The 13,507-nt window shown below is 35.0% G+C and overlaps 1 protein-coding gene and 1 non-coding gene across 4 annotated transcripts in view; both read right to left on the reverse strand.

Moving 5' to 3' along the window:
- Window positions 1–13,507, reverse strand: part of ASCC3 (activating signal cointegrator 1 complex subunit 3) — a 369,269-nt gene that overhangs the window by 33,335 nt on the left and 322,427 nt on the right. For all 3 annotated transcript variants that reach the window (XM_040474260.1, XM_040474261.1, XM_040474259.1), the window contains exon 37: window positions 1,018–1,242. In XM_040474260.1, coding sequence (XP_040330194.1) covers window positions 1,018–1,242 — 225 coding nt within the window. The remainder of the gene's footprint in view (window positions 1–1,017; window positions 1,243–13,507) is intronic.
- On the reverse strand, window positions 691–798 carry LOC121030168 (U6 spliceosomal RNA). The gene has a single exon (XR_005790098.1). It is a non-coding gene; the product is annotated as a U6 spliceosomal RNA (small nuclear RNA).

The raw sequence follows: 13,507 nt of genomic DNA on the forward strand, positions 1-13,507 counted from the left end.
TATTTATTTTTGAGACAGAGAGAGAGAGACAGAGCATGAATGGGGGAGGGGCAGAGAGAGAGGGAGACACAGAATCGGAAGCAGGCTCTAGGCTCTGAGCCATCAGCCCAGAGCCCAACGCGGGGCTCGAACTCACAGACCACGAGATTGTGACCTGAGTTGAAGTCGGACGCTTAACCGACTGAGCCACCCAGGTGCCCCAAGAAAGTCCAAACTTCTTAATGGTTTACACACTCCCTGCCTTGACCTACCCCCATTTTCTCTATAATGTCCACATCTACTGTGTTTTGACTTTATTTCTGGTGCCCCTTTTCACCTTTTTTACAATGGTCTCTGTGACTTTTGTTTGACTATACCAAGTTCTTACATGAGAGAGTTGGCACTAGCTTTTTATAGTTTTTGGAATATACCCCTCAAATCCTCCTATGGCTCACTGTCTGCTTTTAATTCTTTCTTTAATGTCACCTTGTAAGCAAGAAAGTGCAAAATGGAACCTTCCATCTTTGTCTATATTTTCCTTATTATATTTCATTACTTTTAAAAAAAAATAGCAGTTAGCACCTCTTGACTTATATTTTTAATTGTCTTTTCCACCTCAAGTGAAAGCCCATAATAGCAGGTAGTCTTCTGCTTGTTCATTCAGTACCGAGAAAAGTACCTGGCATTTAGTTTTTACTTTCTTTTTTTTTCCCCAGTGTGGAACGCTTCACGAATTTGAATGTCATCCTTTGCGCAGGGGCCATGCTGATCTTCTCTGTGTTGTTCCAATTTTAGTATGTGTGCTGCTGAAGCAAGCACTAGTCCAACTTTCAATTTCATCCAACAGATGACTGAAATTGTCATCTTTTTGCATTTACACTTGCTTTTTCCTTTGAAAATTCTTGATTTACCTGGTTTTTCTCAACAAAGCTATGATAAAATATTTTAAATGCAAGTATATTTTACCCTAAAATAGGAAAAAAAACAGGAAAAAAAAAACAAATGATGGGAGAAAATATAGGTATTAGACTCTCATACCTGACATACTCTGAGTGCTTGGTCCAAGACTGTTTTGGTATCAGTGTCATAATCTGGGCAGGGCAGCATGGTTCTGCTGAGATGTGCCTGTAGTAGGAGATGTGCTTTGGTGTGAGGGCTATCATATGAATGAGGATTTGATTCAAAGGGAAGACATTTTGCCAGTTCGCTATTCATATGATCTTCATTGTGTCTTACTGGCAAATCTGTGTATTCTTCTGCATCCTGGAAAAAAAAATACATACATATACGTGTATATGTACATGTATATGTATATACATGTACATATACATATACATATACATATACATATATGAGAGAGAGAGAGAAATGTGTTGAACCAGAAGTATAATAAATTAATGTACTTCTTAGCTTAACTATTGACATTTAAAACATGGTTTAGAAATATGATAAGGTAACCAATCATGCCCCTTAGAATTTTGCTTTGTTTAATACCATTATTAACAGGTAGGCACAAGTTAGTAATGTACAATATATCTGAAATGCATGAAAGGTCTTCATATTTATGCAATCAACAAAAAGACCTGCTGGGCATCACAAACTATGCTCGACACTGGGGCCACAGGAGTAAACCAGAAGCTGAGAGTTCCTCAGGGAAAAAAAAAACAAGTTCTACAAAGTATAATGAATGTTATGATATGGTAAGTACAGAGTGCTGAAGGGACATTGCTTGGGGATCTGATTATCTTAGAGAGTCAGGGAAAGTCTCTTGGAAGCAATGACATTTAAGTTAAGATCTATAGGATGAATGGAAGAAATAAGTCAGGGCTGGGAAAAGGGGAATGGGGTAAGATTGGTTAGGTAAGAAAAGGATGAAGAGCAGAATCATCAACTTACATTTATTATAATAAATTAGATTAGGAAACAATCAACAAAACTAAAAGGCAACTGGCAGAATGGGAAAAGATATTTGCAAATGACATATTGGATAAAGGGCTAGTATCGAAAATCTATAAAGAACTCACCAAACTCCACACCCAAAAAACAAGTAATCCAGTGAAGAAATGGGCAGAAAACATGAATAGACACTTCTCTAAAGAAGAGATCCAGATGGCCAACAGGCACATGAAAAGATGCTCAACATCACTCCTCATCAGGGAAATACAAATCAAAACCACACTCAGATATCACCTCACACCAGTCAGAGTGGCTAAAATGGACACATCAGGAGACTATAGATGTTGGCAAGGATGTGGAGAAACGGGAACCCTCTTGCACTGTTGGTGGGAATGCAAATTGGTGCAGCCGCTCTGGAAAATAGTGTGGAGGTTCCTCAAAAAATTAAAAATAGATCTACCCTATGACCTGGCAATAGCACTGCTAGGAATTTATCCAAGGGATACAGGAGTGCTGATGCATAGGGGCACTTGTACCCCAATGTTTATAGCAGCACTTTCAACAATAGCCAAATTATGGAAAGAACCTAAATGTCCATCAACTGATGAATGAAGAAATTGTGGTTTATATACACAATGGAATACTACATGGCAAGGAGAAAGAATGAAATCTGGCCTTTTGTAGTAACGTGGATGGAAAAGGAGAGTGTTATGCTAAGTGAAATAAGTCAGGCAGAGAAAGACAGATACCATATGTTTTCACTCATATGTGGATCCTGAGAAACTTAACAGAAGCCTGGGGGGGGGGGGGGAGGGCAAGGGGGAAAAAGAAAAAAAAAAGTTACAGAGAGGGAAGGAAGCAAACCATAAGAGGGTCTTAAATACTGAGAACAAACTGAGGGCTGATGGGTGGTGGGGGAGAGGGGAAAGTGAATGATGGGCATTGAGGAGGGCACCTGTTGGGATGAGCACTGGGTGTTGTATGGAAACCAATTTGACAATAAATTATATAAAAAAATAATAAAATTCTTAAAAGATAATAAATTAGACTAAAATAAAATGATTTGAAATTAAGTTTCCAGTTTCACATGTAAGGAGCTTAAAAGCCACCATTTTGTCCTAAGAACAAGTAAAAAGTTGAACAGATTGAAAGATCAACGGCTTTTCTTGGATCTATAAGAGAGGGGAGGACATGGGACGAATTGTTGCCCCCAAAACTGGAGACACAGGAAAATTCAGGGAGTCATGGCTAACAGAAACATAGACTCACCAGTGGTGAAGTAAGAAAACCTGAGCTGTAATTGATGAATTATTGGAGGATCAGTGTGGACAACTCAGAGCTAAAAACTCTAGGAGGATCTAGTCTTATTGGGGTCCTCAGAAATATTGTGACATTTACCTCCAGGAGCTTGACCAGATACCCATGGTATAGATGAGAGAAAAATCCACTTGAGTTTCCAGCAGGGGGAGGAGAAAGGAACCAGTTTGAACTATGCCAGATAACTCTGTTTTTCTTCTTTTTTAAAATTTTTAAGTGTTCATTTATTTTTGAGAGAGAGAAAGAGAAATTGTGTGCATGTGGGAAGGGCAGGGAGGAGACGGAGGACCCGAAGTGGGCTCCACGCTGACAGCAGAGAGCCTGATGTAGGGCTCAAACTCATAGAGCTGAGAGATCATGACCTGAGTGCAAGCTGAAAGCCTAACTGACTGAGCCACTCAGGTGCCCCAAGAACTCTGTTCTCCTTAAAAAGGCTTGTTCTCAGGGGCGCCTGGGTGGCTCAGTCGGTTAAGCGTCCGACTTCGGCTCAGGTCACGATCTCATGGTATGTGAGTTCGAGCCCCGCGTCGGGCTCTGTGCTGACTGCTCAGAGCCTGGAGCCTGTTTCGGATTCTGTGTCTCCCTCTCTCTCTGCCCCTCCCCCGTTCATGCTCTGTCTCTCTCTGTCTCAAAAATAAATAAACATTAAAAAAAAATTAAAAAAAAAAAAAAAGGCTTGTTCTCAGTAGAAACTAGTTAACCAGAGCCTAACCTGCTAGGGTACTATTAGAGCTTAATTGACCTGTAAGGGAAGTACCCAACTTCAGTCCACTCTAGCCATCCTGTCCCACCTAAGAGGGAAGAAAAACTGAGAAACACTTGTGAAGTCACAGTCTAGAGGAATAGGCTCTCTAAAAGACTAAGACATAATCATAGAACTATAGTTCTATGTGAGTTCAACTCACCAGCATATTACTAAAGTCCTATTTATAGCAGATTTTTTTACAGAGTACATTATGTCTGGGTATCAAGAAAAAAATCACAAGGTATATCAAAAAGCAACAAAACAACAACAAAATAACAAAACAACAAAAAACCAAAAAACCCTCACAAAACCAAAAACCAAAAAACCTAACCAATTTGAACAGAAAGAGCCAGCATCAGAACTAGACTTGGCAGAGATGTGGGAATAACCAGACTGGGAATTTAGAACAACTGTAATCAGTTGCTAATCAACTAATGTATGTTAAGGGCTCTAATGGATAAAGTAGACGGCACATAAGAACAGATGGGCAATGAAAAAGGAGATGAAAATCCTAAGAAAGAACCAAAAAGAAACTCTAAAGACAAAAAATACTGTAACAGACAAGAAGAATGCCTTTGACAGGCTTATTAGTAGATAGGTCATGGCTAAGAAAAGAACTTCTGAGCTCGAGGACATATCAATGGAATCTTCAAAAACTTCAAAAAGCAGACTGGAAAAACCAGAACAGAATATCCAAGGACTATGAACAATTACAGAAGGTATACCATAAGCATAATGGGAATACCAGAAAAGAAACAGAAGAAATATTTGAAATAATAATGACTGAGAATTTCCCCCAAATTAATTTCAGACACCAAACTACAGATCCAGAAAGTTCAGAGAACACCAAGCAGAATAAATTTCAAAAAAAATCTACACCTCGGCATATCATCTTCAAACTCTGATTACAGATAAAGTCCTCAAAGAAGCCAGAGGAAAAACACAACTTATTGAGGAACAAGGCTAAGAACTGTATCTGACATCTCAAAAACCATGCAAGCAAGAAGAGAATGGAATGAAGTATTTCAAGTGTTGAAAGAAAAAACCCTACCAACTTAGAATGCACCATTTAAAATTATCCTTCAAAAGTAAAAGAGAAATAAAGACTTTCTCAAACAAAAATCAAGTTAATTTGTTGCCAGTAAAAATCCCTTACATGAAACATTATGAGATGTTCTTTAGGGAGAAGGAAAACAATATAGGTCAGAAACTTGCTTCTACATAAAGAAAGGAGGGCATGAAAGAAGGAATAAGTGAAGATAAAGTAAAGCTTTTATTATTATTGTTAACTGACCTGATAATAATTTGTTCAAGATAATAGCAACCATGTATTTGATTAGGTATGTTTATGTACATATCATATATATATATATATATATATATATATGCTTATATATGTATATATATGCTTGTGTGTGTATGCATGTATATATATATATATATGTATGCTTATATATAAAGTAAAATAACAACAATGATATAAGAAACAAGAGGGTGGAACTAGTATTATTTTGCTGTTATAAAGTACTGGCACTACCTGTGAAATAGTATGATGTTAACAGAAAGTGAAATGGGAGTAGGACTAAATGCATATTGTAAACTTGGGCAATCACCGAAAAAATAAAAAAAAAAGTATAACTGATATGCAAAGAAAGGAGAAAATGAAATCATATAAATTCTCAATTAAAACCACAAAAAGCAGAAAAAGAGTGGAAGACAAAAATGGGAACAAAGAATAAGGGCCACAAACAGGAAACATTAACAAATGTAGCTATGAATCCAACTGTATCAATAATCACTTTGAATGCCAATATCTAGATGACTAAAAGACAGACTGTCAGAGTGGATAAAAAATACAAATCAACTGTATGTTGTCTATAAGAAACTTTAAATATGAAGACACATATATAAGTAAGTGGATGGAGAAAAATATACCATGCTAACACTAATCAAAAGAAAGCAAGAGTAGCTATATTAATTTCAGACAGAATGACCAAGGAAAAGTTACCAAACCAAGGAAAGTTATCAGTAAGATAAAGAAGGGAATTACATAATGATAAAGAAGTCAATTCTCCTGGAAGACATAAAAATTTTTAGTGTATGTGTTCCCAACAACAGAACATCTAACTATGTGAGCACAGTAAGTGACTGAATGTAAGATTGTTTTAATATTCAAAAATCAATTAATATAATTCACTTTATTAATAAACAAAAACAACACAATCACCTCAATTGATGCAGAAAAAACATCTGACAAAATGTAACATGCATTCCTAACTAAGACTCTCAGCAAATTAAAAAAAGAAGAGAACCTTTTCAACCTAGTAAATGGCATCTCTGAGAAACCTACAACTAATATATTTACCAGTATCTGACTGAATGCTTCCCCTCTAAGATCAGGAATAATACAAGGGTGTTTGCTCTAAGTATTTCTATTCAACATTGCACCAGAAGTTCCAGTCAGTGCAATCAGGCAAGAAATAAAAGAAACCCAATGAAAAGAAAGAAGTAAAACTGTCTTCATTTGTAGATAATATGATTAACCAGGTAGAAAATCTAATATGATCCAGAAAATAAACTACTAGAATAAGTGAGTTTTGCAAGGTTGCAGGATATAAGATTAATGTACAAAAATTAATTGTATAGTTATATTCCTGTATATCAGCAACCAAGAATCAGAAATGAAAAAAAAAATGATAGCATAATATATATGAAATACCTAGAGGTAAATTTGAAAAAAAAAAAAACCCAAAACCTGAAAACTACAAAACACTGCTAAAAAAATTACAGAACATAACTAAATGGAGAGATATACTTTAATTCTCTTAAAATTGATCTATAGATTTAATATAATTTCGATCAAAACCACAGCAGGCTTTTTTCCCCTTAAATAGAAATTGACAAACTGGTTTTAAAATTCACATAGAAATGAAAAGGAGCCAGAATAGCTGGAAGAACTCTGAAAAGAAACAAAGTTGAAGAGTTATCAATACCTGACTGCAAGACTTATTATAAAGCTTATCTAATCAAAAGTGTTGTATTGGACTAGAACAGAGTCCAGAAATAATTAACCTATACACATTTAGACAACAATTTTTGACAAAGGTTGAAAGGTGCAACAGTGGAGAAATAGTCTTTTCAAGAGATGATAGTAGAATAATTGGGTATCTACGTGCAACAAACAAAAAACAAAAAACAAAAAACAAAAAAAACCCACCCAAAATAAAGCAAAATGAAATAATTCAATTGTAACCTTGCACTCAAAATTTACTGAAAATATATGATAGGCCTAAATATAAGATCTAAAACTATAAAACTTCCAGAAGAAAAACCCTACCTAGGGTTAGGAAAAGATTTCTTGGATAGGATAACTTAAAATTTTATCAATAAAAAAATTGATAAATTGAGCTTCATCAAAATAAAAAAATTCTGAGAATTAAAATTCTGGACTCAGACTGAAAATAATTACAAAGCATATATCTAATATAGGACTTGTATCCAGAATATATACATTTTCAAAATTCACAGTGGGAATACAAACATCCCAGTGTAAAATAGGCAAAGATTTTAACAGATATTTTATGTGAAGATATGCAATCTCATTAGTTACTAGGAAAATAAAAATTAGAATGACTAAAATTTAAATGACTGATATACCAAATACTGGCAAGAATGTAGAAAAACTGGAACTTTTCCTATATAACTGGCAGGAATTTAAAATGTTATATTTGTTTAGGAAAACAGTTTTACATTTTCTTAAAATTTAAAACATATAACTACCATGTGATTCAGCTATTTCATTCCTAGTGATTTACCTAAGAGAAAAGAGACATATGTCCACACAAAGATCATACACAATGGTTGATAATAGCTTTACTTTTAAACCAAAAAATTAGAAAAAAAAAACCCTAAATGTCCATCAACAGATGAAGGTAAAAACAAATTGCATTATATCCATACAATGGAATTCTAAGCAGTAATAAAAAGAATGAACTACTGATACTCAACATAACACGGATGAATCTCAATAATTATGGTGAAAGAAGCCAGACCAAAAACAGAGTACATACTCTAGAATTTGTAAACTAATCCACAGAGACAGAAAGCAGATGGGTAGTTGTCTATGGATGGGGTCAGAGTGACAGGGGAGAGAGTTAAAGTTCATGGAGGGGTCTGACATAACTTTTGATTTGCATTTGATAGGCATAGAATTCTTGCCTAGGAAATAAAACTGTGTGATGGAACTCCTTAAGATTTTCTTATTTGGAATTCAGTAGTATGAAATAATTAGAATATTCTACTCTCCATGTATAACATGTCTTCATCTATATTTGCGTGACTTACAATTTCAGAAACCTGTGCCTTTACTGTATCCTAAGAATATATATGAGACTACTAAAAATATAGTTATATAGTTATGATAAAAATTCAGACTATAATAATAGGGAAATTCTTATTTCAAAAACTGGAATAAATTCATTTAAACAAATATTTGTTGACGATCTGCTTATGAGAAAGAATACATTATTCAACCAATCACATAAATAAATGCAAATTAGATAAGGTGAAAAATGTTATGAACAAGAAATATATGGAAGCATAAGAGCGTTTAGCCAAGAAATTAGTTAGGAAAGTCATAAAGACTTTGTGGAGGAAAAGGCAGATAAGCTAAGATACAGAGATCAGCAGATATTATCTAGATGAAGAGAGAAGTGAGGAGTGTTCTAGGAACAGTATATACAAAGGCTCTATAGTGGGAGGGAAAATTGTGAGTCCAAGAGACTAAAAAAATGTGTCTAAAAATAATGTCAGTTGATTTAAAACACATTTTAAGTGAATATCTGAAACATTCTGTTATGAACTAGATATTTTAAAATCATGTTTCATCTTATTTTGTTTTGCATTAGTCAAAAATATCACAGCTACTCTACACTTATTTTCAACACTATCTTCATTCTTTTGGATTGCTTTGTGTAAAGAAGCATATGTTGGCATATTAACAATTAACAATTTTTTGCCCCTGTCATGTTGGTTTTCCTTTCATGTCATGTCAGCTCTTTCCTGACTATTGTCTGAAGTCATTTGCTGAAGAAGGACCAGTTATACATGACAATTATTTTTGATTTCAGGTGAATTTTAGTACTGAAGCATCATCACCTGATGGCTGACCCATCTCAACATAATATCTGGGTTCCATCCAAATCCCTGTCAGTAACTATCCACCTATTACAGACTTTCCAAGTGAATTTAAAAAGAAATGAACAGCAGATAAGAAAGAAGATGGTTCAGAAATCTAAAACATGACCTTTTCCTTCAAGGAAATTAAAATGATATTGGGGGAAAATTTATGTAAATAATTATTTTAAGTGTAGAATAAAACACCGTTGTTCAGAGAAGAGCACTGGAGTGAACTGGGTGTGTTGGAAAGTTTCCCAAAAGAGACAGTGTTTGTTCTAGGCTTATAACAATTTGTAGAAGAGGACGGAGGGAGAGAGATTCCTTGCATTCCATGCAGAGAAAATAATATGAGCAGATCCATAAAAACAGATAAGGAGGGGTCTGAGGTTTAAGCCTCAGGGATGAAGAGAATGATGATGCTATTAATAGCAGAGAAGTTGGGAACGCTTAGTGAGCAGAAGCTTGCTGTCAAGCACTTAAAGAGAGGGCAATAATACAGATAGTTGGGTGGAGGTGGAGGGAGAAGAAATCAGCCTTAAACCTGTTTCATGGTCTAACATTTTATTCATATTTAGATTTCTTTCTACTGTTCATTAAACATAACTTCTGATCTTTTATCAGAAGAAAATCAAATAGCTATTTTCATACTGCAAATTGAATTGGCTCTCCCGGTTTTGGGTATGTTGAAAACAGGACTAGGCTTACAAATGATATGAAAAGTCCAATTGAAGAAAAATTATATGGATAGTAAGATTTTGGCTAAAAGTACTAATTCATAGTATTATCTAAGTAATCCACTTCCCCAGTACAATCTTGTATAATATGATTACATACATTACCCACCTTCTTCCCTCCCCACCTACAGAGGGAGGGAAGGAGAGACAGAGGGACTGACTGATTGACAGCAATATAAACTGAGTATTTCCCAGTCTTAGTTTCCAAATACCTCTGAAAGTGTGAACATCTTTCTGTGTTGTGTGATTCTAGCATCCAAAGATGCACATGATACACATCTTCATAAAGCATGACTTCTAATGCAAGCCAACTCTTTCATTTGGTGTTAAAGAAACAATGATCTTCCCTAATACTAAAGGAAAAAATAGTGCCGCTGTCCTCACTGAGAAGCAGTATATCTGAACAGGACTGACTACTCACAATCATGCTTATTGTGCTTTGGAGTAAATTTGATCACCAGTGCTTTTTGTTGTATTTGCCTACTTTAGACTCTAAACTCCATGTACGATGTGATTCCACTGTTCTCTAAACCATGCCAATTCTGCTTGAATTACCCGATTTATTGCTGTAATCCCCTGCTTCACCAGGATTGGGAATTTGCTCACTGCCAGCAGTATCAGTATCACATGAGTCTGCTAACAGCTGAGTACATTTTAGGTTGGAAAAAATGTTGTGTACGAGATAGATCCTTCTAAGTCTAATAAGGGGACTAGGAGATCTTTACTGTAGATTACCCAAAGACAGTGACCTTACTAAAAAAAAATTAATTCAGTGATGCCTTTTCTCAATGCATAAAGCAATCTTCTAAACTAAGGATTAATTTCTCTGCAAAAAACTATAAACTTTAATAAAAACTAAAATTATTTTAATAACCACAATGGACATCTTAGTGTGCTGAGTCATTTGTTTACCCAATTTTTACTCAGCACACAGTATAGTTGGGTATACAATGGTGAACAAAACCAGAGACATGATCCCTACCCTCACAAAGGTTGACAGTCCAGTGGGAGGAGAGAGACCTTAATCAACATTGACCACAAATAACATAAAATGAAAGTGGACAAGTAAGGATAAGAAAGGAGAGGTTTAAATAACAGTGAGTCAGGTAAGGTGTCTTTGAGTAGTTTAAGACTGGACTGAAAGTAAAAAAAAAAAAGAAATCATGTTTTTTAGATAAAGAAGGTAGGAGTGATTAACTTAAGGTTCAAATTTGAATTACAAAAAGGGACATTTACTCTTATTAGATGAAAATACAATTTAGAATGCTTACACAGATTTTATATTTAATATACACTTTTGATAAGTAATGTATTTTTCATTATTAAATTTGACACATGCAATATTTTTGAGATCGTCAAAGGAATTGATACTTGATTTATACATATTAATATCAAACCAATAATAGTTTCTGTAGTTAAAAATTATCCATAATTAACTGAGTTCTCATCAAAAGTTATTACTTCCTTTGAGGATCTTCTCCTTTTATGCTTCCAGTGTTTGAATTAAAGGAGAGCCCAAAGAATGTAGTAAGTAATTAATCCCCTTACAAATGCTGTAGGTGATGAGGGTAGTATGGGATGGTGTGAGGTGCTAGGGAGAACACTGGATCTGGGAATTGATACAACAGGTGGATTTTCAGCTCTGCATTTACAAGCTATGCGACCATCTCAGAGTAACTAAGCTTCCCTAAACTCCAAATTCCTTACCTTAAATTGGGATTTGGTGTGAAGATTCAGTGTGATAGCATTTACGAAACACTTAAAAACTGTAAGACTTGCTATAAATGTTAGGAATTATTATTATAATAATGATCCCCCCATCTGATACCATGCAAGATGTAAGCTGAAGTTCAAGATTCAATTATTTGAGTTTTAGTGTTCTACAGTTTTCAGTTGTAAATCTTTGTTTACAATTATGTAAATGTACTTCACTAACTAAAATGACATTTAATTGACTTGCTTTTAAAAATATCATGATTCTGGGGCGCCTGAGTGGCTCAGTCGGTTGAGCGTCCGACTTCGGCTCAGGTCATGATCTCATAGTCTGTGAGTTCGAGCCCCTCATCGGGCTCCGTGCTGACAGCTAGGAGCCTGGAGTCTGTTTCGGATTCTGTGTCTTCCTCTCTCTCTGACCCTCCCCCGTTCATGCTCTGTCTCTCTCTGTCTCAAAAATAAATAAACATTAGTAAAAATAAAATAAAATAAAAATATCATGATTCTTAAATATGACTCAAAGAAACAAGATTATTTTTTTTACTGATGCTTTACTAGTAGTTGCACATTCCTTTTATACAAGAAATCATATAATTTTTATGTAACTGTATTACAGAAAACATTGGTTCTTTGAAAGACAATGTTCTCATAATACAAGAGACAAATTAAAGATAAAGTATTCAGGAATTGTATCCTCTTGAACCACAGATTTGATATTGCAGGCTTTAATCTCCAATCTCCAATTAGTTTTCTTTTAAATCCATATTAATTAAATGTTCACAAAAGCACATCAGTGTGTGATAAGGAAATATGCTCTTTTCAGTACACCTCAGTGAACTACCTCAAAGTATTGTGGAAAGACGGGGAAAAAGATGTATATTACACACCTGACGCAACTTTTCCAAAGAAGAATTATAGTGACATTACTCTGAAACCCTACAGTATTTTCTAATTAAAATTCGAGTGCTATAAATCCCAAGAATAAAATGGGAAACACTGATTTTAGATTCATGAGAGTAAATAAAAAACGTTCTGGGTATTTAATTTTGTGTGTGTATGTGTGGTTTGATTATGGACTTGAGAAGCAATCTGAAATGAAGACTGGCTGAAGACAACTGCTATTTAATCCCCACTTGCTCTGCTAGATCCTCCCGTGAAAACCATGATCAGTTATTCCTGGAATTCTAGTGCACAATTTTTCTAAGCTCTTTAGAATGTGGCATGTTTGTTTCACCACTTTACTTATTAGCTCTTCTCTCCTTCGGTTATTTTATTTTGGATGTTTCAGAATACTTACAAAGGAGATTTCTTACTTAGTTTAGATTGATTAGAAAAGCAGCAATCTCAGGATCAGCAGAGAGAGCTAGTAAAATAATCAAAGTCCCTGCTTAAAAACAAACAAGCAAACAAAAACCTTTTCTAGCCACTTTTTCCTAGTAGGACACTCTATTTACCTCCAAATTACTTCTCTAATTTTAAACAACTTGTCTAGTTAATTTCCTGTGTGTGATCACTGACTATAAGTGAGGTTCATTTTCTTATCTACATCATGTAGGTAATTAAAGGAAATTGAAAGTGGGCAGTGAAGCTTTTATGCAACTGGGATTGAAGCTGAATGGAGGGCAGCGAGGTCAGTGGAGTCCATTATATTTTTATGTGTGAGGCTGGTTTGTCTGCCCTGTCCTTGTTTATTTAGTGTAGGCTGGACAGGCTACTAACTGCAAATCTATGTCTCTGATTTGCCCAGCTGTCCTTGAATAAAGACATCTTCCCCTGCAAATGTTAAATGACAGTGATTGACAACCTATGATGAACTCTGCTTGCAACCCCCTGCTACTGTTTTTAGATTGCAAAAGAAAAAAACAGAATAAAGAAACATCTTTCATAATCACATCAAATGGACCCTGCTGTTCACTCAATAGTTTTCATTTTGTTTCCCTTTTCA

This window comes from Herpailurus yagouaroundi, unplaced genomic scaffold (assembly GCF_014898765.1).
Source record: "Herpailurus yagouaroundi ecotype Mexico unplaced genomic scaffold, PumYag 139, whole genome shotgun sequence".
Classification (NCBI taxonomy): Eukaryota; Metazoa; Chordata; class Mammalia; order Carnivora; family Felidae; genus Herpailurus; species Herpailurus yagouaroundi.